The 26,499-nt window shown below is 49.5% G+C and overlaps 1 protein-coding gene across 1 annotated transcript in view; it reads left to right on the forward strand.

Annotated features, from left to right (window-relative positions):
* The window catches only part of PLCG1 (phospholipase C gamma 1), a 1,097,362-nt gene that overhangs the window by 530,325 nt on the left and 540,538 nt on the right, over positions 1 to 26,499 (forward strand). The window contains exons 8-9 of the mRNA XM_069652272.1: positions 1,865 to 1,937; positions 2,657 to 2,758. Of these exons, the coding sequence (XP_069508373.1) occupies positions 1,865 to 1,937; positions 2,657 to 2,758 (175 nt within the window). The remainder of the gene's footprint in view (positions 1 to 1,864; positions 1,938 to 2,656; positions 2,759 to 26,499) is intronic.

A 26,499-nucleotide genomic window follows, 5' to 3' on the forward strand; every position in this document is an offset into this window, starting at 1 on the left:
ATAGAAGGGACTTTCCCCCAGTGAACTGGCTTCTCTCCCTTCTCGAACACCATCCAAACTACACCCAGCAGCTTGTCACATAATGATCCAGCAACTCTCATGCCATCCTGGACTGCAGGGCAGATCTCATTAGTAGCAAACCAGGTAGGCTTACCTACTCGTAGAGCTTTCCTCCTGGTACACAAACTCAGAAGTGCCCTAGCAGCAGTCCCAGCCGCGGTCCTTGCCATCTGCACACATCAACACAACAGCAAAGCAGTCTTGCACTGTTCCTACTGCTCCCCATAACCAAAGGAAAACCATGTGCAGAGCCCGAAGTGCCAAGAGATCATGAAAATGGCAACAGTGTGCTATGAAAACCCTGATAACATACGGCCAGAGGGGCTGAATGATCCTAGCTTCTGGGACCTGTGTGAGGATAAAATCCCCACAAGGAATTCCCTCAACCTACTTTGGTGCAGGGAAGATGCGTGTTCACTGAGCATTAGCCATGCTTCACTGGTAGAAAGAAGCATATTCTACTGTTCTAGCTTCGCTTTACTGTGGAAGAAGGATTGCTAGAGGTGGCATTTGGGCAGACAGTCTAGCTTCCTAGCCGTCTTGGGCATCTATCAGCCAGATCCCACTCTGTGTGGTATAAAAAGCTTGCAATTGACCGGCTCCCCATGTCTTGGTGTTCGGCGCATGAGGTCTGTTTTCAGCAGTAGGATATGGGGCAGGTGGGGGTTGATTTGGCAAGCACGTGGCTCAGAGGTATCACAATGTATTGCCATTTTGTGTTCAGAGCTGATTGGGAATGCCAAAGAATTAGTTCTAACCTGGCTTTGGGATCCTACATTTTCTTTTGATTTTCCTTTCTCCTCGAAAACAATTCTGATGATTGATGCCATAGTATTCACCTTGTCCTGTGCAGTATTGATTTGATTTTTAGACTCGGAACAGGGCCCATCAACTTCATGACTGAAACCATTCTGTTCAGCAGCATTAGATCTTTTGTCTTTGATATCAGCAAATCAAAGGGGATTCTCTGGGTTGATCCAGATGGTTTAAAACAAACTCCCTAGGCAACCCTGTGTGCGTATGATAAGCGCAGGGAAATGGTTTCGCGCCTAGCTTTCTTGTTCAACCAGGAGTTGCATTCCTGATTTAAAAAACAGCCATAAACGGGGACGGTGTATTTTTAAAACTTACATTATTTATGTTATGGCACCTCATCATGCTGGGGTTCTACATTGCCTCTACCTGGGTCAGAGAGGATGAGGGTGGTATTAATATGTATGGGATTTATTAAGTGCAAACCCAGCTGAGACGCAGTAAGGAGTTGTAAATAGGGGATGTACTCAGGGGTTACAACGAAGTGTGTATAAGTGGCAGAGGAGCTGGGATGGATAGAGAGAGGTGGAGGGTGCGATGGGCGGAAGAGAGTGAAATCTAAGGTTAAGTGGAATGACCAGCAATTGATGAGATGTTCTTTGAAGAGTAGGCTCTCCAGGTCCTTCCTGATGGTGGTGGGGGCAGGCTTATCTGCCTTGGTATTTTTTTTTCCACCAGACATGATCCTTTTCACCATAATTATCATGGGGAAATTTAGAATTTCTTCATCCTGTACAATCTTTATTATTCCAGGTTAGGTGTGGCTTTGGAATATACTGAGATTCAGGACCTGTTAACATTTTTTAAAGAGCTACACGCAGCACATAAATGCATCTCTGGCTCTAAGTCAAGGACGGGGGTTCTGGACATCGAACTAAGATGAACGAAGCCTTGAAAACCCAAAGTCTGCCTTTTTCTCTAGTTCTGCCGGTACCGACTTGGTGATGTGTCATTGCTCTTATATTCTGCCTTTTTCTCTTTTGCTTTGTAGGGGAGCAGGGAGACCTGATGTGGGCAAGGTGTCCCTGCTGGACTTCCAGGCATTTTTACTGGACTACCAGAAGGTAAAGGAAAAGTTCACTGCATTTCTGTTGTTCTAGACACACTCGCCAGCCTATTCATTGTGTGACGTGATGCGTTCTTGCATTGGTGTTACTACTCTCTCTACTTGGACTGCTGATTTGTATGCAGGTACACACATAACACAGTCCTACTGCTTTATAGGGAGTCACTGTACAGGTACACTGTATGGAGAGAAACGTATGGCACAGTGACACTGCTGTTATACATGGTTATGCATGCCTAAGTGTCACTGCCATGGATGTAACCTCATTGCAAAGTGGCACTGCTGCGTAGAGACACCCGCAGTGGCAGTAGCAAGTGGAGCACACATTACACACTGGCACTACTATACCCAGATGCACAATTCAAAGAAACACTCTGGGAATGTACCTGCAGTACACAGTGGCATTGATGTATGGAGGCACACCGGCTTGACGGTAGCATGCTTTACATAAGGACACTGCTGCCTCTAAATGCATATTGCATAGTGGCACTAGCATTCCATCGGCCCGATGGACAATCCTTTTTAAGTGGCTGCAAGATCACATTTAGCACTTTAAATACACATTATAGGTACAAATATTGGGCAACACTCAGGAGTGAAACGTCTGTGCCTATTATGTTTTGCTCTGTATGGTTCACATGTGCTCATTCTCGTCATTCACCTATGTCACTTTCCACCAGCCTTTGGTGTGCTTTTAAGTTGTCTCACTCTTTGTAGGAACTCTGGGCCACCGATGTCCTCCGTGTGCAAGAGTTCATGTTCAACTTTCTCCGTGACCCTTTAAGAGAAATTGAGGAGCCTTACTTCTCTCTGGATGAGGTAAGTCCCTACCATTGGCTACAAAAGAATGCGACTCCGAGAACTTAAAGACATGAGCATTCAACCCCTACACTCATTTGCGTCCCCACAAAAGGATCTGTGTCAAAATGTCTCTCCCAGAGTGCAGAGATGTCAGATAAGCAGGATAAAGCTAGAAACTAAGCGTGGTCCTAAGTGTTGCGCTAGGTAAGAACATGGGCAGGTGAGAGATGTGACTGATGCTCATTCACTAACCCCATTGCCCATTCCCATAGAGGAGCAACCCCTGGATGTGGAGCTGGAGGGTGAGAATTGGTCAATGGCATGATTTTAAAGACACTGATTGGTGCTACCACATAGGTTGTTAAACCTCACACACACTTGACCATGTCTAGAGATATGCATTACATGCAAAGATATACAGGTATTTCCTGTTGTCTTCTAGGAAAAGTAGGTCCCAGAGGGCTCCCGCACATGACAGTTTAAGACCCAGTTTAAAGGGCTGCTAATAAAGCAATGTCCAAGATCTGACCTCAGACTGGGCAGTGTCCAAGGAATTAGAACATGGAGGAGAAAGGCAGTCTACACTGCCGCATTTGTGGCAGTACCGGGTCTCCCAATGCACCCGAAATTAGCTTTTTTGTTTCTTTTTGGGACAAATAGAGACTAGCCTGTTTAGCTCCTTCGATTGCCTGGAAGGGCCAGGTGCATTGTACTTCCTTATGGGCTAGGACATATGACGTTTCTCTCATGCTTGTAAATGCAGGGCTTCCCAGCAGCTTCAGCTGGCATTGGTCCCATTATTGGGTCACCTAAGAGGTTCTGAGGGGACAATCCACAAAACATTTTCAGGAATTAGAATTGCCAATCGCAGTCAAAATTCTAGAAAAAAATCTTGATTTGCTGGTAGCATGATTTTGAAAAAACATAATCTGTCCACAGAGATGGCTTGATTCCTGCCACCATTAAGGTTTCCCGGCTGGGCTGCATTAGTTGAATTTCCACCCGTTTTATGTGCACACACAGAAACCTGCAATACATTTTTGGTAATGAATTTACTGATGTTTGGTTTTTTTTGTTGAGAAAATATAATGTGGGCCCAAATCTTCTTGTTTGGTCCTTTTTTGGCCGTAGGAGCTCACCCAGGTATTTGGATTTAAACTTGGACTAGTGTAATGCTCCACATACATTCATGTATGAGGCGATGGCTAATCCTTGGATCGCAACAGTTTAGGATAACACTAATCATGTAAATAACTCACATTTATTTTCAAAGTGTTCACAATATTGTGTGTGGATAGTGTTAAAAAGTGTATTTGAATTGCCTCTTGGACACTAGATTTGGAGACCCCCTAATAATTGTTGACTGCTTCTTTTGCTGGTAAATTGCTAAATGTTGGTGTAAAGGATGGTCTGTTGTGGTGTTCCTTCTATTGTAGGTTGATACCTTTCATTGGGGCAAGATCCCTTTCAATTCATCCCTGTAGGCCATTGCAGGATGAGATCTCAGCTAAGATCTGTTTAGCAACACATTCTAATAAGCTTTTATCTATTAGTCTGGAGCTCGGTTCTGCCTTTTTATGCCTTGGCTTATTATAAAACGTTGACTGTAATAACGCCAACATCAGCCATAACCTCGGGCAAGGCAGTGTGGCATGATTATGTTGGCGGGCACGCTCAGGACTCAGGCAGCGATAATCAAGGCTGACATTTACAGTTGCAAAGCCTGCATTCAAGTCTGGATGCCATGCATAGTTGGAAGAGCAGGGCAGAAACATACTTTTGTGATAATCCCCTGAAGTACAGGTCTAAAAAATATTACGTAAACCAGTCTGAACTTGAAAGATGCATTTGCACTTTTTACTTTGTCTACTGCATGAACTCCTGGAATGGGGGTGAGGGCGGAGGGAGGAGTCATTATACCCTGGTCCTCGCCACCTAAATGTCTTCTATCCATTGTTTACTCATCTGATAGGGCTGCACACTGGTTTCACCCTGGTTAGATGGTGGCGTTCATTCCTCCTTTGCCCCATTTTCTTTTTTTTCTTCAATTGGTTCAATGTTCTGCCTTTAGGTGGGCACCCATTAATGTGACCTTCCTTGCCCCGCATGCACCTGCCTCAATTTCAATTCACCTTAGTCGTGTGGCTTCAGCAATGATGACCACAGCCACAACTTTGAGTTCCGTTGAATGTCATTTGCCATGGGGTGGCCCAGTACTAACTCCTCTGTGAGGGCCACCGGCAAGCATGTTGGTCACTTCTGGTCAAAGTGAAAAGTCTCCTGTCGTGAATCAGTTTATAGACTGTAGGTTTAATTTTAAGTAGCTCTACTCTGATATCCTTATGTAAAATGAGTCAGCCTAACATATTGGTGCATGATTTCATTGTGTTTGTGTACCTTTATAGTAGGGGGGGGATCATGCTCAATATTTAAGAGGGCTGTCATTTTTCACTTTTGGAGGGCTCTGAACATACTTTTGCAGATTGCAAAGGCCCTTTTGGTGGTCAAACGCACAGAGTGTAACACTGAACTTAATAGGGCAGAGCTTACATTTTAATGGTAGGGTGCAGCACCCTTCATCAGAATTATAGGTAGATCAGGGAGTAATGTGGCTTTTTTTCAAAGCTGCCCATCTTGGGTCTGTTCCCAAATCCCGACCTGCATGACACTGATGTGCAGAATCCCAACTTTTTGCTTTTGGTATTTGTTGGGCAAAGAGTTTGTATCTAGTACCCTCTGGGAACATTACAAACAACTCTGACTACACGTATAGGAAACCCAACCTTTGGTATAAGCTTGTACAACATAGTTTTGGTAGTGTGTTGAGCAGCCAGGCTTACCTCAAGAGGGGTCAATGTGTGCTGTAGGGGAGTTACACAGAGATTTCCAGTGACAAGTGCAGTGACACGTGCTACCACTGTAAAATGCAGAAAGACCATTTCTCATAAAAAGAAAAAAGCCTACTTTTCTCTGTATCAATGTGTTGGGTGTGCTTGGGGAGAACTGTGGGCTCTCCCAGTTGGGGAGGAGCCATACCAGTATTATGCTGCAGTCGCTCACAAGTGATGTGGTCGGAGTACTCGATGTACTTGGGGGAACAGGTGCAGGTAGAAACCTGCCGGATAGGGGTATGCAACCCATGTTATAAAGCATCGTCCTGTTCCCAAGGCGCACTTGAGCTATCCGCATCAGTCATTGGGCCTGCTTTGGTCATTAGAATGGTACACTAGGGCTGACAGAACCACTAAATGATCGGCACATGGACAGAGACGTCCTTCAGGTGTAATTGCTTCGTGTGATAGCGTGAAAGAATACTCTCATGGCTTTCCGTTGTATAATGAAGGGTTAACCTGAATAATTAGTCTTCTGTCTGGTCTAAATACACAAAAAAGCGAGGAAGTGTGACTCACTTAAATGTCCTTGTGCTAATTCTCTGAAGTACAGGGCTAACAGAACAACATATAAACTGAAGTAAACCAGAAACGCAGCTTTCTGTTTACTTTCTGTACTCCCATGACCTACCTTTTCACTTCAGGGTGGGAGCAAAATCTAAGTTTGTCGCTGCAAGAAACGAGAGGCATTGAAATGCCACTCTCTAGACTTTAATCCTCTGCAGTCATTGGTGCACTATTTCATTGCATTGCTGGACATCGAATTGGGCCCCTTGATGTTAGGAGGGGGTTGAGGGGCTAAGCTTTCCATGCCAGTTGATTTGGCCGTTGTAAATGTTTGTGGGTTTATAGCAGATTATGTTCCTGGGTACTTTCAAATGCACACAAGCAAGTACCAGTTAATGCAAATATATTTGACATAGTGCTTTGTAACGAATTCCTCTGGCTTCTAAGCATTTGATAGGTCCTTTTACCCCAATTCATGGTACCCAATTTCTCGATCCTGGGAAGACAAAGGGCCGAGTTGCCCTTCCTGGTATACCGGCCTGTGTGTGTCCTGCAGGTTGAACCCAAGCTCCGACAGCACTAAGTGGGTGGTTAGAGGCGGTACCTAAGAAGATGAAAAGGTCCTCTTTTTGCAGGGCATCTTGCTCTTCAGGTGGGTGATTAAGGAAGGGTCAACTAAATAACAGCTATGGTCTTCGGCTTTAACGCCTCACACAACACCACTACAGTCTAGTGCAAGGGGTCTACAACCTTTGGCTCGCCCAATGTTTTGGACTACAAATCCCATCAGCCCTACCCAGCATAGCAAATGGTGAAGGATCACGGGAGTCATAGTCCAAAACATCAAGCCACCACTCATCGCAGAGGCTACCTGGCGCAAGGGCTAAAACTTCACAGCCTCACAGTGAGTGACAGTAGCTTCCCACTATTCTTAACAGATGTTCCAATTACCCAACGCAATGGAACTCCACAACAAGGATGAAAAGATATTGCCCTGTCAGAATGCGAACATGTGCCACTAGGTAAATCAAAGATGTTATGTTAAAGGTACTTATATAGCGCACCGTCACCAATGGAATTGGTCCCCAGGCGCTCTGACGGATCTGTAAACAGGAAGGACGGGTAGGGTTAGTCGGGAGGAGGGGAGCAGGAGAGTGTGAGAAGGGATGTGCTGTTGGCAGCTTCAGCTCGGTATACACCGAGCGCTGGGCTTTGGTGCTAGTATCGGATCGGGCGAGATCTCGAGTGCTCTAGGTGATGTTTATGTGTTGTTGATGCGGTGTGGTAAAGTGCGTGCGGATTGCTGGGAGAGAGATGGTTGTGTGGCTTTGTGTGGTTTAAGTATGCAGAAGACTGAGGGTTGGGTTAGTGGGGTCTGTATCCTGATTCAGGTACTTCTGATTCCGTTAGAGTTGTATCCATGTGAGTTGGGTTGATGCTGGTTCCTCGTGGGCCGACTCGCTTTGTTGGTGCTGCGCTGACCCTGCTGTATCATAGTCAGTATTGTTTGGATTGATAGGTGCGTCTGAACCTTTTCTCCGGGTGTGGGACTGGGTTGGTGATATCTATTCTCTTGTTATCTAGTGTGACACTGGTCAGTTGAGGTTTTGAATGGTTATGGGTCGGAGTGGTGTTGATGTGGCATTCTAGTGCTTCCGGCTTGGTGAGCCTGTGTATTCAGTCGTTCAATTCCTCCTGTCATGACTGTCTTTCCATTGGTTCTTTGGTTTCTGTGGGGTGAACATCCTTGGGGTTGTTTAGTTGTAGTTTTTGTGTGATGGGGCATTGTGCTTCCCGCTGTGTAGTAGGTGGACAGTGGGTAGTGATGAAACATTCTGTTTCTCACCCACTGGCTTCCTTTCCCTCTCTCTGTGTTGTCCTTAGGTCTGTTGGGAATGGTTATAGTTTAAGGTCATGGTCCTCTTGATGATTCGTCCTAGTGTTTCTGTCTTTGTCTTGCTAAGTCTACGGTCTTTGGTCGTATTGCAGCTGTCTCCCGGTTAGTCGTTTAGCATGTTGTGGGATATTTTCCTCAGGATCTCAGGAGAACTAGGTTTATTGTACCTGGCCCCATGGGATGGACGCACTTAGGTCACGTAATTACGTTTTCTCTTCTGCCGCAGCTTGCACGAAACTGCTGACAATGTAAAAGCTAGTAATGTAGACAAACCTCTGTTGACTTTTCTAAAAATAAAAACGTTGCTCCTTCATTCACACTCATGTTTCCTACAAGAATATGCTGAAGCCAAGTCCTGCTGTGCAAGTGCTGGCGTTTCAACGCATCCCATTTTTGCATGCATACGCACATTATAACTCCCTGATTAGAAGTACCGGGACGCAGGACAGTTTGGAGAGACCGCAAGTTGTCCTATGGCTTGCACTACGTTGAAATGTTAGACACAGCCCAGGAGAGCCTGTGCGATATAGTGAGCTGTATGTATACCTGCCTAGCCTCCAGTTTTTCCACGGAGCCTCTGGGTTTTTAGCCTCTTCTTCGGGGAAGATCCTGGAGTCTCCGGGTTTTCGCTGCAGGCCCCGTCCAATCCTCCATCTGATTGGCTGCAAAAAGCTGCTGCCGGTAGCCAATCGGGTGGAGGTGTGGGCGAGACCAAAAAGAATGCAGACTGGAGCTAAACGTAGAATACTGCTTTCAATCCATTGAGAAAGCAGTATTACCGCGTGTATTTTGCTTAAGCTTTCATTATTTTTGGCCAGTTTGCCTTATGTTTTAGTCGCCCTAAATTGAAGGGCGGCTAAAACATAAGTCACACTGGCCAAAAAGAATGAAAGCTTAAGCAAAATGTGGTCCCTGTTTAACACAGACATGCAACTTGTTCTTACGGATGATGTGCATAACATTTGCATTTCCAGTATTTTTTGCATGAAATTAACAACACAGATCGGATTTATGACGTGTTTACTGGTAATTCGGTTTTCTTGGGAGTAAACTGAGTGAGAAGACAACTGGGGGGCTTTGACATGAAGAACTCTCATCCTCATGCAAATCGACTAATGGCCCTTAAACCTCTGCAAGGAAATGTCACGTCTATCAACCTTGTTTTGTTTGCAGCAGCCATTAATACAATTGCTGCCTTTTAGGAATACTTGTTTAAAACACATGTGGAAAAAATGGATTTGCAGGTTAGTGGCCAAAATAGGCAGGTTCTCTTCAGTCTGCCCTACAATTATTATGCCGCTGTAGACCCATGAGGTCTTCGTCCACCTGCATAACTTGATTAGATCATGAAAGTTACCAGAACAGGATTTAGAAGACAAATCAGATGTATACAGATATGCACTGAGGCAACAGGCCAACTCCCCCCCCCCCCCGCTTCGCTTGACCCTTTAACTTGGGTGGTAGGCCGTTAACAGCAGGGCCGATTTGCTGCCTCGGTATATATCGCCCAATGTTACTGGATCTGGCAGCCTCAGGCCCTGGTTGCTGACCAGGGAAGGAACCTCCCGTTGTCTTCCTCAGCTCGATCGCTTTAGGTGGACAATCAAGCTGTCTTGGGGCACTCTGTCTGCGGAGGTGGGCTCCTCCCTACGTTGCTGCGCTGCATTTAAACTAATGCCTTGACATGCTTCCTTGTACTTTTCTATGTAGAGAAGACAGAAATGGAAGGAATGGAGGGGATTGGAAAGTGGGAATGCAGTGCAGTATCCTTAGGCAACCGTAATGAAGATTACCCAGGCTTACAGCACAGGGACTATTGATTATTTTATTAGTATTTATTGGGTATTTATAATGCACCTATAGAGCAAAAGGTGTTTCAAAGCGCAACAAGGGTGGGGGGATGTGTGTAGGGTGACCCGACGTCCTGGTTTTGCTAGGACTGTCCCGAAATTTGGAGCGCTGTCCCCCTTTGTCAAGATTATGTTTCAATTGGAAACTGCAGTGGTCCTGGTTTTTGGTAGTAGATCTTCATAGCTGCCAGGCAGGAATGCACAATCTCGCACAGAAGAAATGCAAAATTTTACAATTCAAGATAATGTTAGTTTGTGATAAATTAGTGATACGTTAATGATGTGTTTATTTGACCAGTAACACTTAAACCCCCTTCTCCTCCAAGCGCTACTGAAGTGTATTGCCTTGACAGCCACTTTCAAGAGTTAGTCCTACTTTTAAGTTAGTTGCCCTGTCCCAGTTTTTTACTTTTTAAATCTGGTCACCCCACAGGGGTGAGGAGAGGGGGGGGATGAAGAAAACAAAACGGTCCTACTAGGCCTTGTGTCATTCAGACTGTGCAAGTGCAGTAACAAGAAGTGCGGGGGGAGGGCAAAGGGGGAAGTGCCGGTCAGACCAGAATGCGCTAATGCTAAGGAGGGCAAGGAAGTGCAGCTCGGAGTGGAGGGCACGCAAATGCTGGGTGGGGGGGGGTAGGAAAGAGGGACCATGGGTTAGGTGAATTCTAAGGGGAGTCCAGGTTGACAAGTGCCAGGGGAATGGCAGAGAGTGCAGGGGAAAGAAGGTCCACGTGCTAAGTGCGAGGACGAGGCTGGATGGGCTCAATAGGGGTACAAGCTCATCCAGGCTAGTGCAGAGGGAGGGAGCCCGGAAGGGCAAGTGCAGTTTGGGGGTGTGGGGTGGTCAGGGAAGACCAAGTGCTGGGGTAGACTAGTCGAGGAGGGCCTGGTGCCCTGTATGAATCGGAAGGAACTAGGCAGCCAGTCGAAAGAGGCAGAGGGGGACATTAGCTGGGGAGGGGGAAGGGAAGGAGGAAGAGAAGAGGAGGGTCTTGAGAATCTTCTGGAACTTAGGGAGATCCAGCTCAAGTCTGAGAGGGGCAGGGAGGCCATTCCACAGGGAGACACCTGCGGAAGAGGGAGACCTACCTGCCACTCTGCTTGGAAAAGCGACTGATCTGCAGAGACTTGCAGCTAGAAGACCAGAAGGGTTCTAGCGGAGAGGTATTTGGGGGGAGAGAGTTGGATGTAGCTGGGTCCCACGCCTCCAGAAAGCCTTAGCCTTGTGGATGATGCAGAGGGTATTGAACTTGATCCTCGCCGTAAACCGGGAACCAGTGGAGAGATTTTAGTGCTGGAGAGATGCCGTCCCTGACTTGAGGCCAAGGATAAGTGTTGCAGTCCTATTCTGGATTAGTTGAAGGGAGCAAAGGGAGGATTTAGGCAGATTAAGGAAGAGGCTGTTGCAGTAGTCCAGCCTAGAGAGAACCAGAGTTCTGGAGATGTTGAGTTTCTGGGGGGAGGTGAGGAAAGGGAGAATGGCTCTGAGGAGGTGCGGGTGGAAGTGGGCCTTTTTGTCAATGTCCCTGATGTGAGGAAAGAGGAGTCGAAGATGACACCTATGTTTTTTGCCTCACAAGAGGGTGAGGCCAGGGGGCCCATGGAGGGCGGCCAGAGAGTAGGAGGGAAGGAGGTTGCTTGGGTCCCAATGAGAAGGATCTCAGTCTTACTGGCATTAAGGCAGCGTTCCATGCCTGAATAGCAGTCAGTCGGAATGAGAGAGGAAGACGAGGCAGTAGAGGGAAGCTTGAAGGAGAGGTGCGTGTCATCTGCATAACACTGGAAGTGAGGAGAGAAGGCGGAGATCAAATGACACGGAGGAGAGATTTATGCTTGACTTCTGTATTGCCACCCTTCAGCAGCTCTTCCAAACATCTATATTTAAATGAAAATGTTTTACATTTGTATTCCAAAAGAAAATTTGGAAACTTCGAGATGGAACTACCCATCCCCATGAGTCCCCGTTCTAGAGTAGTTTTCCTCTCTCTTCAGTCTTAAGCAATCCAGGCTCCTTCTTCCCCTGCATGTCACATCTTGCCCAAGTCCTTCTCTTCTTTTGATACCCTAAAACTGACACCCTTCTCTCTTAGCTTTTATGAACAGAAACTGTCCATGAGAACTACTACCATTCTTCCTGCATGACAGCCCTCGACCGGACTGTTCACCACCACACGCAACTCACTCCAAAGGTGGTTCTCCACTTCAGATCTGTACCCCTCAACCGTTTTTCTGTACCTCATCTGCGGGGCAGGAAACCAGAGTAACGGAGGGTAAATACAGAGTCACACTTCGTCATAAACATTTTCACATTCCGTCAGAGACCCCCGCTTCTCCCATATCTATAGCCTGCGTCACATCTAGATGGGATAATTAATGTTGGCATATGCCACACTTAGATGGAATTCTTAACCTTAGCCAATGTCGCATCTAGATAGGATTATCAATGTTAGCATGCGCCACACTAAAATGAAACTGTAAATCTTAGCATGTTCCACACTTGGATGGAATTCTTAACTTTGGCCTGCGTCACATCTGGATAGGATTATGAATGTTGGCATGTGCCACACCTAAATGAAACTGTGAATGTTAACAAGTGCCACACTTAGATGGAATCGTGATCACTAGCCTGCCTCACATCCAGATAGGACATTAAAGATTAACAAGTGTCACACTAAGATGAAATAGAGAATGATGGCAAGCATCACAGCTAGACATAGTTGCAAGGACAGCAATGGCAATTAACCAATCCACTAACAATTTCGCCCCTCTGCATACATCTCTCAAACTCCAACCAAACTCAACCACAAGCCTAAAACACAACAATCCACACAAACATCACTACACTGCATCAACGAAACAAACCGCACATAGACTCGCACAACAGTACACGACTACCGACCGTAAAACACCTCAAGCCCAGCCAACGGACCCACCGGGCTGAGGCTGCCAACAGCACATCACTGCTCTCTTGCACTTGTCCAGCTTATTCCCACTAACTCACCCTCCACCCTTCTCTTTTCAGAGCCACCAGAGTGCCAGGGGATCACTCCGGTGGTGATAGTGCGCGGTACAAATATCCTTTAACATTAACATATCTGTGTATTTTGGGAGGGATAATGCTTGCCTCTGTGTCTTTAATAGAATCAATACTCCCTGTGCTGTAAGCCTGGGTAATCTTCCTTTTATGTCAAGAGCCCAGGTGAGTATTATCCTTATTCAAAGCTCTCCATTACGTTTGCTACCACTGCTGATATTGGCTTAAAATAAAACGTCTCGAAGGTTGTATTGTTGGACCAGTCCGCTGACTTTAAAATGTCTTGCAATGAAACACCTGTCGCAAATGCCTTGGAAGCCATGGCTCCCCTGACTGAATGCGCACCAAATACTGATAAATCAATGCCGGCTAGCACCATTATCTCTCTTGCCCACCTAGCTAATGTCTCTGTTGCATGAAAAGGTTTCCTATGCACGATCATTGGCTGAGACACACCCTGTGTTCTAATGTCTGCCATTATCTTTTCATACTCCTTGGTACATCGCGCCACACACAATCTAACGTCTTCTGGAAAATACGGTAAGATATCACTGATGAGTTATGGAGCGCTTTGCTATGTTAAATGCTACTCCTTCTGGGTAAAACAACTTCCTGTCTCCCTCCAGTACCCTCACGTCTGACACTTCCCTGTAGGATACCAAACGGGAGTAACATCGCCAGTTTGCCTGACAGTTGTTGCACCAGAAAATGCTGGTTACTCGGCCCCTGAGTGAACAGCTTTAGTACATTGTTGACATCCAATAATGATTACTTCGCAGTGGGAGGCTTACATAGCTACACTCCTCGGAGTAAACACACCAATGCTGGATGCTTGCCGACTGGTGACCCATCCACATGTTCATGCCCTGCTGAAATGGCTGATCTGTACACGCCTTCCTCTGACAGTAAAGCTAAGAAATTAAGTACTTGCACTACAGGGGTAGGAACAGGATGAACACTCTGTGCTCACACCAGGTTTCCCAGCGCTGCCATGCGGTGCCCTTAGCTCCTAAAATTAGAGGGGCTAGGGGCATGATTCCTTGATGAACTTAGCAGCTTGGCCCGATATTCCTGGCATGCACCATCTCTGCCCGAAACTCCCTGTTCCACCACAGGTTGACTGATCCCTCCTGGATTCATTAGCATATTCTTCTGTGATAGAACCATTCACGAAAAATCCTCAAAGTTCCATCAGAACTGGAGACCACGCTTGCGATTTACAGGCGGGCGCCACTATCACTGCTTGCGCTCTCTTCCTGCATATCTTCGCTAGCACCCAGGGTAACATTACGAATGGGAGAAATGCATATTGAACTGCTCACCCTGATTCTGTAGGCTCGCGTCTGTTCCTAGAGAACCCGGATCTAATCAGTGCCAGATTAAACCCTGTGAAGGCTCCTAGGCAGTCAAAATGTTGGGCTCCCCCCTCGCAAACTATCTCCCAATACGTTTTTAATTTTCTGCACCGCTTTATTTTGATCCATTGTCACGGGGTCCCTAAAAGGAGTGGGGCCCTTAGGCCGGTGCCTACTTGGCCTAATGGATAATCTGGCACTAGGTCTAATCTCCAACTGAAGTATTTAGGAGTCTGTGTATTCTATCTGGATGCCAACAGGTCCATATCAAGCGGACCCCACACTTCCTGTAACCGCGCAAATATTTCTCTGTTCAAGATCCAATTGCTGGAGCCACTCAGAAAATGGAAACTTCAGTCCGCACCTACATTTTGCTCTCCTGGGAGATACGTCGCTGAGATCGAGATCTTCCTCTCCAGACAGTAGTGCCTGAAATCTTTCGCCAAATCCACCTGCATCTTGGACGTGTGTGCCGCCTAAGCGGTTGATGTACCATACCACCAATATGTTGTCTATCCTGTGTGCAGGTCCAGTTCCGACTGCAACCATTTGCCACTTGTCTCCAGCTATCCGCATCTTGCTCTCAAACCAGATCTACCTGCGTCTGACTCTATCACTAACTCTGGGACATCTCCAAAAATAGCTCACCGCTTTGACGCTTCCAAGTTGTGCAGCCAATGCTGCAATTCCTTCCTTCCTTCCTTGTCTAGGGGTACTAGCTAATAGTATTTCACTCCTCCATTTAGGTGTCTGATCTTCAACCTCTGTAGTGCAGCGATTCCATGAAAATGCCCTGTATTGAGGACACTAAAAGACCCACTACTCTGGCTGGACTTCGAAGCATTATATTCATTTTCTGGAGTACTACCCTCAATTGCTTCTATATCGCTCTCATCGTCTGAGTTGGTAGTTCCAGAGTCACCTTCCTGGTGTCTATTAGGAAACCTAAGAATTCCATATGCCTCCCCGGAGTAAGTTTCAATTTCTCTGTTACTAGGAATTCTACGAATGTCAGAAGTGCACTCACCCACTGTATCTGCTCCTGGAGCGCCAGCCTGCCCTGAACGAGGAAGAGAATATCATCTAGGTAGACTATAATTCCCACTCCTCTCTCCCTTATGGCTGCCACTATTGGTTTGGTGAAGCCCCAGGGCACTGATGGCGCTCCGAAAGGCAGGCTGTTGAACTGCCAAGATTGCCCTTTCCAGATGAACTTCAAGGAAGGATGGTGGGCGGTCGCTGCAGGAATAGTAAGATGAGCGTAATTCCGGTCCAGCCTCGCTAACCAATCCCCTTTTTCTAAGGATATCTCTGAGGAGGTGTATCCCCTTCATCTTAAAGTTTATGTACACTAACCACCTGTTGAGATGCTTCAAGTAGATTATTGGCCTTATTTTGCCTTTCATGTGCACTAGGAACATATTGCTGTAGTATCCTAGCGACTGTGAGGCCCCCGCCCCTTTTCTATCACCCTGTTTGCTCTTAGTAGCTCCAATTCTGTGCTTAACTGCAGCTCCCCCGCCAGCGAGGATCTCAGGCGGCGAGGTATCCGCTCTTGTAAGGACGTACTCAAAACTTTCAGTCTGAAACCTGACACTGTAACACCCAAACGTTGCTTGATAGCGCTTTCCACTTTGCTAGGAATTGCTCTGTGCTGCCTCCCACTGGGGGATAACTCTCGCACTGGGCTCTCACCTGTATTGGCTCTCTGCTGTCTGTAGTATACTCGTCCTCTGGCCTCTTGAACTCCTGCCGCAGCTCAGAAAGAAAGCGTCTTACTGCCTGGTTTCCCAGTATTGTGCTCTAGCTCCCTGATGTCTTCTCTGTGAATTATACCGAGCAACCTCTGTTTTGGCCAGTCCCAGCAAAACCTCTATTGGGGAATATCTTCCGTTTGGAGGTTCTGCTGTAGCCAGTGCCGTAAATGTCCACACAAATGTGTTAATTTCTTTAGCAAACACATCGCCAAAGAGTAGGTTCATGTGTTTCTTCTCCTGCCTCATAGGAGGCCAGGTCTCCTAATTTGTCATAGATCTTCAACAAAAGACTTCTTCTCCTCTCTGAGGACAATACACAATTTGCATTACCAAGCACGCACACTGGCCGTTGAGCCCAGTTGCCCAGTGTCTGTTGTGAGAAACCGGACGGTGTCTCCCTGGCTAGTCCCCGGGGATCTGCCATCCGGGTGGCCAGGACACGGCCATCGCTATTGAATCCAATTCCTGGGGGTGGACCAGTGAGGGAGGATCACCTGGATGGGTGGTCGAGGGTCCTTGGGGAGTGGGACACCGGGCGAGATGCAGTATCCCCCTTCTGTTGACACCTTATCCCCATCCTACCACGTAGGATATTCCAAAACACTAACCCCCCCTTTCTCCACACAAACAATTTTGCACAACACGAAAGACAATGGACTAACACCAGAGCCATTTAACTGACCTGTCTGAATTCAAGGGTCAGGCAAAGGCAGGCAATTGAACAGAATCGCACACAGCTGATGGCCCTTTTCCTTCCGAACAGGCATAAAAGGTGGAGCACAAGAGCACAGGACGAGCAAGGCAGACCGCACAATGTAAGCGCTAACTCAACAAGAGGAGGAGAAAGACTGTGCAGACCGAAAGGGAGACGAGGATAGAGTCAAACTTGCCCTTTCCGACCAAGGCCCGTAGAACCTCTGCTGAGGGAATGATGTTTGTTTATTTATTTGTGTTGAGCACCAGACCCAGGGGTACTCGGGCGCGAAGGCAAAAAGAGGGTTGTTCAACTTATGTTACAGTTACATATTAAACAAGGAGGTACAGCTACAGTTACAAGGCTGTAGACATGTATAGTCAAAGAATCGCAGATGTATATACAGTAAATTTACAAGAATACACGTGTGACACATAAATAAAGCAAAACAGATATACAAAATATACATAATATCCCAGGTGTCAGTGGATGGAGGTTAGGCATCATGTTCTTTTAGCCGTTGAATCAGATTGGATCTAAATTGCCGGTAGGGGAGATCTTCCCTTAGAGCAGGGAGAAGGGAGTTCCAATATTGTGCTGCTTTAACAGCGAAGCTGCTCCCACCAGATTTACTGAGTTTGAATCTTGGTACTAACAAAAGATCGGAATTAGCTTTTCTTAGGGGGCGATAGGCTGTTTGTCTGGTGAATCTGTCTATAAGGTATCGCGGGGCTGCGTGGTTAAAACATTTGTGTGTGAGAGATGCTGTTTTAAGGAGGATTTTGTCTTTTGTGGAGAGCCAGTTGGTGGATCTCCTAAGGTCTGATATATGGGCGTTTTTAGGGAAGTTTAGGACGGCTCTCAAGGCATTATTTTGAAGTGTCTGTATTTTGGCGGTGATGTGTTTGTTACTACCTATGTAGAGGGCGTTGCAGTAATCTAGCTTCTCCAGCATGGGGTCTGGCATGGATTCACATGCTCATGAATATTCCCCGTCGTCAGGCTGGGAATCCTCGGTAAAGAAAAAACCAGTATCAGTTTCGTTTCTGATCTGTCTTTCGTAGTAATAACCAATCACTGGTCTCTGCGTCATACTGACCACAGCCAATGACTGCCCTCTACCTAAGCACCGCCTCTGGCAGCCATCTTCAGATTTTTACCGCACGTTCATGTGTTGGGATCCTCGTGCTATTGCTCTCGAGCGTTAGTGCTATTTTTTGCGCTTTTTTCACAAAAAACTTCGATTCTTTCGGTCAAAGAGCCTCAAGCTCCACCGATCCTACATCCGATCAACGGGGACCCGTGTCGGATTCATCTGTGCCCCTCAAGGGTGAAGATTTCGTCGAGCTACACTTCGGAGGAATCCAGAAGCTTCTCAGGCCCGGTCTCGGAGATGGCCCAGGAGAAGGGAAGCTCGACGCCCGGAAAGCTGTTCAGGGTCTGCCCTGGATGCCAGCTGCAGAACGTCTTCAAGGAGGACGAACACTCTTTCTGCCTTTACTGCCTTCATGAGGACAAGACGCACGTGGAGTAGGACTGTGCGTTTTGCGGCAACATGTCGGAACGGACCATGAAGGACCGCCATCAGCGTCTCGCCAACTGGCTGGAGGGTAAGAGCCCGTCTGGCGAGAAGAAGAAGAAATCCGAGCGGTCTTCTAAGACCTTTGAGGGCGCCCCGGCGACGGGGGCCCAACATAAGGCCAAGCACCGCGAGTCCGCTGGCACCGGGAGCGCCGAACGGTCGGGCTCTACGGGCGCCAGGCAGGGCGCCCCCTCCCCGGCACCATCAACCACGAGCCAACGCTCTGGGTCGGGTAAGAGGAAGGCCGAGCACCCGGCGAAGCTCCTGGAGAGGCCCCGGTCGAGCTCTAAGGCAGAGGAGGAGCGTGGCAGTGCCCCCTCCCTCAAGGATAAGGCGGTGAGCGCACCTAAGGTGGTGAAGGCCTTGATCCATCCGACCAAGCCCTCTATCGAAACGGTCGCGGCGGCCCTGGCTCAGCCTGTGGTGGCTGCACCAGTGGTGGCGACCTCAGGGCCCAGAATCTCCCTGCCTCCTCGGAGGGAGTCTTCCTTTGTGCCCATCGATAGGACCCCCGTGAAACCCTCCGTGGGGAAGAAGAAGGGGGGTCAGGGCGTCGTCGGAGATTCGGCCTCAACCTCAGAAGAGTAGCTGATCGAGGTCTTAAGCCACGGCCTAGGCGTGGAAGAAGGCCAGCCCGTCGGAATGGACCCCGACGCAGGTGACGACGACGACATCGTCGAGGATACCGACGGGGCCCCTGCTCGCCCGTCGGATTCCCCTCTGCCAGCGCCGCAAGACAACTCGGCGGCCATTTTGTTGGCCATACAGTCCTTATGCTCCGAGATAAGGACGAGGCTACCGTTACCGACGGAGGAACCTCTCCCGTCGGGGGATCCAGAACCGGGACCTTCTGGTGTTCCCCCTACCAAGAAAAGAAGGATCCATCCACCACCTCCTTTTCAACCGTCGCGCCCCTTCCAGCCCTCCTCCCCGTCCACCCGAGGGGATGATACGGGGACTGACACGGCAGCGACGGGTACGGACGACGAGGCATACGACGAGGATTTTCCGTCGTCGCCTCCCACCAGGGCTTCTCCGCCCGACGAGATCGGATCTTTCCACTCCATGATCTCCAGGGCTTCCGAGCTTTTCCAACTCTGCCCTGAGGAGAAGAAAAAGGAAGGCTTCCTTTATCAGCGGCGCGAGGCCAAGAGGAAGACGGTCCTCTCAGTGCCTCTGTTGGACGACATTTGGGATGAGGGCCTTTCCCTCCTCAAGAACCCTTCCACGACGCCAGCTAGAAGAGACCGGTACGAGAAAAAGTACCGGGTCCCGGACACGGCCCCCCTGTGCCTCCGGGCGCAGCCTACCCCGGACTCCGTCGTCTCCGCGGCAGCCAGGAAGAAAGCGGGGGGGGTGCGGCCTCCACATCGACTTCCCCGCCGGACGGCGAGGGAAAGAAATTGGATGCTATGGGACGTAGAGTCATCTCGTCGGCAGCGACGACGATTAAAGCGGCCAACGCCTTGGCTATCGTGGCCCGCTATGACAGGGAGCTCTGGTACAAGATAGCTCCCCTGCTGGATTTTCTGCCGGACGACAAGAGGGCGGAGGCCCTTGAGATCCTGCAGGAAGGTGAGGTGGCCTCGGACCACGCCATCACCGTGGCGACGGACATCGCCGACACCGGGTTCCGCCAGCTGGGCAACGGCGTTTGCCTTCGACGTCGTGGATGGCTCAAAGCTACGGATTTCCGGCAGGACGTCCAGACCAGAGTCCTGGACATGCCCTTCGACGGGAACAACCTGTTTGGGAAGACAGTGGACGATTCCCTTCAGGCCATCAAGGCGGATACTGAGACGGCCCGGGCCCTTGGAGTCCTGCAACGACGGACGCCCTTTCGGAGCGGCGGAGGCAAGGGCGCCTCCAAAGGTTCCGGCGGCGGTTTCGCTTCCTACCGTCAAGCGGCCCGCTCGTCGTCGCAAGAGGCCTACAGAGGACGAGGCAAGTCTAGCGGACCCCGCCGTCATCGCCAAGGAGGTCAAGGCGGCAAGGCCGCGCCCAAGCAGGATTGAACCGGCCGTGGGGTCGGGCCCCCACCGAAGCACCCCGGTGGGAGGCCGGCTGGCGGGCTTCGTCAGCGTGTGGCAGTCCATCTCCACCGACCGTTGGGTGCTGGACGCCCTGGCCCGGGGCCACGCGCTCGAGTTTCAAAGAAGGTGCCCGCGCGTCCCCCCCCGTGGCCAGGAAAGAACTTCACGTCCCTCAACTTCTCCTGGAGGTAAAGGCGATGCTCAGAAACGGCGCCATCGAACTCGTCCCAAAGAGGCTTCGGGGCTCCGGAGTCTACTCGAGATACTTCCTCGTGAAGAAGAAGACGGGAGGATGGCGCCCCATCCTGGACCTGCGACGTCTGAACAAGTTCATCAAGGCGCAGAAGTTCCGGATGGTCACCCTCCAGCACGTCCTGGGTCAGCTGGAGGAAGGAGACTTCCTATCGTCGTTGGATTTGGAGGATGCCTACTTCCACATTCCCATCCTAAAGGGGCACCGCAAATTCCTCAGATTCGTGGTCCAAGGGCGTCATTACCAGTTCAAAGCCCTTCCCTTCGGACTACGGTCGGCACCCAGGGTATTCACCAAGTGCCTCGCACCGGTGGCGGCGCAGCTGCGCCGCGAGGGGATTCACGTCTACCCCTACCTGGACGACTGGCTCATCCGCGCCAAGACGAGGGAGCTCGCCGTGGTCCACACGGCAAGGACCGTCCAACTCCTCACGGACCTGGGATTCTCCGTGAACTACGCCACATCCCACCTGGTGCCCGCGCAAGTCGCACTGTTTCTGGGAGCCAGGCTCGACACAGTGTCCCTTCTGGCCTCCCCGTCGGAGGAGAGGACCAGGACCATCTTGGGCAAGGTGCAACGGATGTTGGTGGCCGACGCGGCCAAAGTGAGGTCCATCAAGTCCCTCCTCGGGATGATGTCTTCCTGCATCTACCTCATTCCCATGTGCAGGCTCCGGATGCGCCCGTTGCAAGAATTCCTGGATGCGCGCTGGATCCAGACGACGGGCAGCTTCGAGGAAAGGATCAAGCTCGACGAGAGTTTCCGACGAGCGATACGGTGGTGGGGCACCCGCGCGCATTTGACGGCGGACATGGACTTCCAGACCCCAGCCCACCAGGAGACCGTGACCACGGATGCCTCCCTGGAAGGGTGGGGAGCGCACACCGAAAATCTGCACGCAAGGGGACTCTGGCTCCCGACGGAGAAGTCCCTGCATATCAACGTCCTGGAGCTCCGTGCAGTGTTTTGGGCCCTCAGGTCCTTCCTTCCGTCCCTCAAGGGCAAGGTGGTGAGGATCTTCGCCGACAACACCACCACCATGTTTTACATCAGGAAACAGGGCGGAACCAGGTCCCCAGCGCTGTCCAAGGAGGCGCAGGACCTGTGGCATTGGGCCGTTGCCCAAGGGATTTTTCTGGTGCCGTTTCATCTGGCAGGGATAAAAAACACCATCGCCGACTCACTCAGCAGGGAGCTGCGCTCGTGCCACGAGTGGGAACTACGGCAGGATCTGGTGGATCGCCTCTTCCGACGGTGGGGCACACCCCAGATCGACCTGTTCGCGACGGCGACGAACACCAAGTGCCGGAGGTTCGCCAGCAGGTTTCCCCAGACGAGGAGCATGGGCGATGCTTTCTCGTTCCCCTGGGAGGGCCTGTTCCTCTACGCGTTCCCTCCCTTGCCTCTGCTAATCCGGCTCGTCAACCAGCTCAAGAGGTCACGGTGCAGGATGATCCTCGTCACACCTGCGTGGCCGAGGCAGATATGGTTCCCGGACCTTCTGGACTTGTCAGCGTCCCCGCCGATCAAGCTGCCGGCGGACGCGGATCTACTCTCCAGGGAAGGAGGCGCCATCCTCCACCACGACCCGAAGTCGCTGAACTTGCAGGCCTGGCTCCTGCAGCGCTAGAGTTTGGAGGATACGACATACCGGCCGATTGCAGAGAGGTTCTTGCAAAGGCCAGGGCGTCCTCGACTCTTAAATGCTACGGACACAAATGGAAGAGGTTCTCTGTCTGGTGCCACGCACAGAAGATTAACCCTCTACGGATTACGGCCCCCCAAGTACTGCCGTACCTGCTGACGCTGGCCAAAGCTGGTCTGGCACACGCGTCCATCAAGATTCATCTTGCTGCGATCTCCCAATACACCAGAACCACGGGGCGGACGTCCTTGTGGTCTCATCGTCTGGTGAAAGAGTTCATGAAGGGACTGTTCAGATCGTTCCCGCCGGTGAAGGCTCCGGCCCCGGCATGGGAGCTCAACGTGGTGAAGCTCATGGGACCTCCGTTCGAGCCTCTGCACTCGGCCCCGTTGAAGTTTCTATCGTGGAAAACAGCTTTTCTTGTGGCCATCACCTCCGCACGACGAGTGGGAGAGATCCAGGCCCTTTCCTGCAAGGCCCCGTACTTGACTTTCCACGACACGAGGGTAGTGCTCAGGACGCACCCCTCCTTCATGCCCAAGGTACCGTCGGACTTCCATCTCAACGAACCCTTGGTGTTACCTGTGTTCTTCCCGTCGCCTTCGTCGCCGGCTGAGAGGACTTTGCACTCGCTGGATGTAGCTAGAGCGCTGAAGTTCTACGTGGACCGCACGAAGGGTTTTCGGAAGACGTCACAACTCTTTGTGAACTTTGGACCTGTCAATCAGGGGAAGGCTCTCTCGAAGGCTTCCATTTCCAGATGGCTCTCCGGCTGTATCATGTACTGTCATCGGTTGGCAAACCGACCGCTGCCTGGCCGTCCGAGAGCCCATTCCACCAGAGCGATCGCAGCTACCACAGCGTTCCTTTCTGGTGTGCCCCTGCTGGACATATGCAGGGCTGCTACGTGGAGGTCGACGCACACCTTCACAAAGTTCTACTGCGTCGATCGGGATTCCAGGGAGGAGTCCAGGGTCGGCCAAGCAGTGCTGCGCAACCTGTTCGCCTGAGGTGAGCCTGGTGAGGAGGTAAGATGCTTAATGTTGAGTTTGATGTAATGCTTAATGTTGAGCCTTTGCCACCTCCCGTGGTTGTGCATGTGTGTACTGCTATGTATTCTTTATTCATGAGCATGTGAATCCATGCCAGACCCCATGCTGGAGAAGGAACAAGTTACTTACCTGTAACTGTTGTTCTCCAGCATGGGTCTGGCATGGATTCACATGCGAACCCTCCCGCCTACCCCTCTGCGGCTCTTCACTTGGTCATACTGCCACTTCACGTGCTTCCAAATCTGATGATGGCTGCCAGAGGCGGTGCTTAGGTAGAGGGCAGTCATTGGCTGTGGTCAGTATGACGCAGAGACCAGTGATTGGTTATTACTACGAAAGACAGATCAGAAACGAAACTGATACTGGTTTTTTCTTTACCGAGGATTCCCAGCCTGCCGACGGGGAATATTCATGAGCATGTGAATCCATGCCAGACCCATGCTGGAGAACAACAGTTACAGGTAAGTAACTTGTTCCTTCGACAGGATTAGTGCCCTTGCTAGGGTGACACAATTATTGGGTGAGAGGTAAGGCTTGGCTGCTCTAATTAACTTGCAGGTGTAGGAGGTGGCTGAGACCATGGCACTCACTTGTTTACCAAAAGCCAGCGTAGAGTCTATGTAGAAGCCGAGTGTTTTGACTACTTTGGCCACAGTAATGATATTATTGTCAATTATGAAGGAGTCATAGTTGGGACCTAGTTTTTTGATGTTGGATGAGGTGCCTAGAATGAGGAGTTTGGTTTTGTCATCATTCAGGCATAGTCCGTGGGAGGCCATCCATACCTGGATGATGAGGTAGATGCTATTCACAAAGGCCAAATCCTTTTCATCATCTCCTGTCAATGGGATGAGGATCTGTGTATCGTCTGCATAATTAGTGTAGGTGATACCTAGACCGTCTAGATCATCGAAAAGGAGCTTTGTGAAAATATTGTAAAGTGTAGGAGATACACATGATCTTTGGGGTACGCGCCGGAAATAGGTGCAGGGTCTGCAGCTGGTAGAGGAGAGAAAACTTGCATTGTCCTGTTATTTAGGAAGGACTGGATCCATGCGACTGCTTCATGGGAGAAGCAGGCTGCAGTGACCAGATGTTTGCAGAGTATTGCATGGTCTACCAGATCGAATGCGGCAGAGAGGTCAAGGAGTAGTAGGAGTGAAGTCGTACCTTTGTCTCGTAGTGTGTCTATTTGTGCCTTAGGGTCTAGGAGTGATAAGTCTGCCAACAATAGCCAGCGTGCATTGCACCAGATGTTAATGTTACATGAGACCCTCCTCCACTGATTGCCAAGCCGGGGAGGGACGCTTGTCTCTGTGGTACCAACCTTGACTCCGAGGCGAAAGAAAGCCAAACAGTTCATCAAAGCGGTGAGTCTAGGGGAGTGTCAATAAGAAACCGAACTGTATTGAATGAAAAGTAGCCGAAGGCTCATTTGAACTGTGTTCACGCAGGAAACTTTGGGCGATTACCCAACGATTAAGACTACCGTAACCAGAAGACCTTGGGAAGAGGCGAAGAATGGTCAAAGTATCATACAGGGTCTCGTTAAATCCTCTGTACCGTCGAAAGTCTTTGACTGACAGAGAACTGTGAAAGCTAAGGGAAGTGAATCCTGCATGTTGAAAAATAGCACATGAACTGTGTTTCATGTGTTTCATGGAGATTAGCAAGAGAGAACCTGGACGAGGGATGCTAATGAAAAGGTGCAGAGTCTAAAAGTCCCATGAGGAATTGTTGGTAATGGCTGGCAAGAGGGAGCCTGGCAGAGGGAAGCCGACAATCCAAAATAATGTGTAAAACAAAGTGAGCCCGACAAAAGGGTGTACATGAACAGTGTGTTACAAAAGTCGACGAGACTGAACCTGGCAGAGGGAAGCCGCCAACCAAAAGTCGGCGAGAGTGAACCCGGCGGATGGAAGCAGACAACAAGGGGCAAAGGCCGAAAACCTGTGTAAAAAGACATTTAGATTTGTGAAAGCGTGAGTATTGCAAGACCAGGAGAAAGGGAAGTGTCCCCCCTTGTCTTCTGAGTTCCGAGCCCGGCCGAGGGAGATCCAGGTGTGGGAAGTTACCACCCAAAGGTTGCTGGAAAAGGAACTGTCTTGTTAAATTGTTGAATACGTCTGCAGGGTCAGCATCCAGAAGAGGGGGACCCAGGGGTGAAGCTATCACACAAAGCGTTTGTAGAACCGAACTTTGTGTTTGTTTGTTGAGAGTATCTGGGCTCGAAGGCAGGAGATTTTTCATTATAAAGAGACTTAACCATCTAAGAACCTGATAGCTCATAAGGAACTGTTAGCTCGTGGTGGGCAGGCTCGAGTGTGTGCTGTGCTCCAAAGTCCCACCTTGTCCTGTGCTAAAAACATGGAAATGGGAAACCCAGAGGCAATCACATCCTGACTTATTATTTGTGAACACTTTCTTCCTTATTTTGAATACCCTATCCCACACACGTTCTATAATTAGTTGTAAGGAATAGGTTTTTCTTAGTCGGGGCATTTTACTTTGACAAGACACCACAAGGACTGCCTCATTTTTCATTTGATGGTCGATGCTAGCTCCCATCTTAGATTTAGGTTTAGGTTAGGCGTTTTTCAACCTTGCACTTAGTTTAATAAACACCCTTAAACTGTGATCACTTGTGTCTGTCTTTACTGTTGTCACCATGAGTTACTCCTTACACTGTGCATCTACAGGTCCATGATTTTTGCAATGGGCCCGGGTAAATTTAGCAGCTTATCTTTTCATCCCTTCCATGCCCGTCCATGCCGTTACTCACATCTTTGGAAGCCTTGGTCACGAAAGTGAGTATTCTTGGGTCTAGTTCCGGCTTCACTGCTACTTTGCCCAGTAGCTCAGGTCTTGGGAACTCCACTTTCATGGCCAATTTCGTCTCCTTCCCCTTGCGCCATGTACAGCGTCCCTCTGGGAGAGGGAAGCCAGTCGGTGGACCTAGGATGCTAGATACTCCCTGGTTCGAACATGGCAGAAATCTCCTAGTTACTCTCTTGTTCTTTATCATTTTTCTTACTTCTCTCGAACTGTTTGGTGTAGCGTCCATCTGACTTGTCCCTGTCAGATAAAATATCTGTATCCCCTGTATTTTGCACCCCTGGGGAAGTGGGGAGGAGGCTGGGCATTGCCGATTTCAAGAGAAATTTGATTTTGAGTTCATCAAACGCGTCGGCCGCCTTTTGAGGCTATCT

This window comes from Ambystoma mexicanum, chromosome 3p, assembly GCF_040938575.1.
Source record: "Ambystoma mexicanum isolate Mex_15411 chromosome 3p, UKY_AmexF1_1, whole genome shotgun sequence".
Classification (NCBI taxonomy): Eukaryota; Metazoa; Chordata; class Amphibia; order Caudata; family Ambystomatidae; genus Ambystoma; species Ambystoma mexicanum.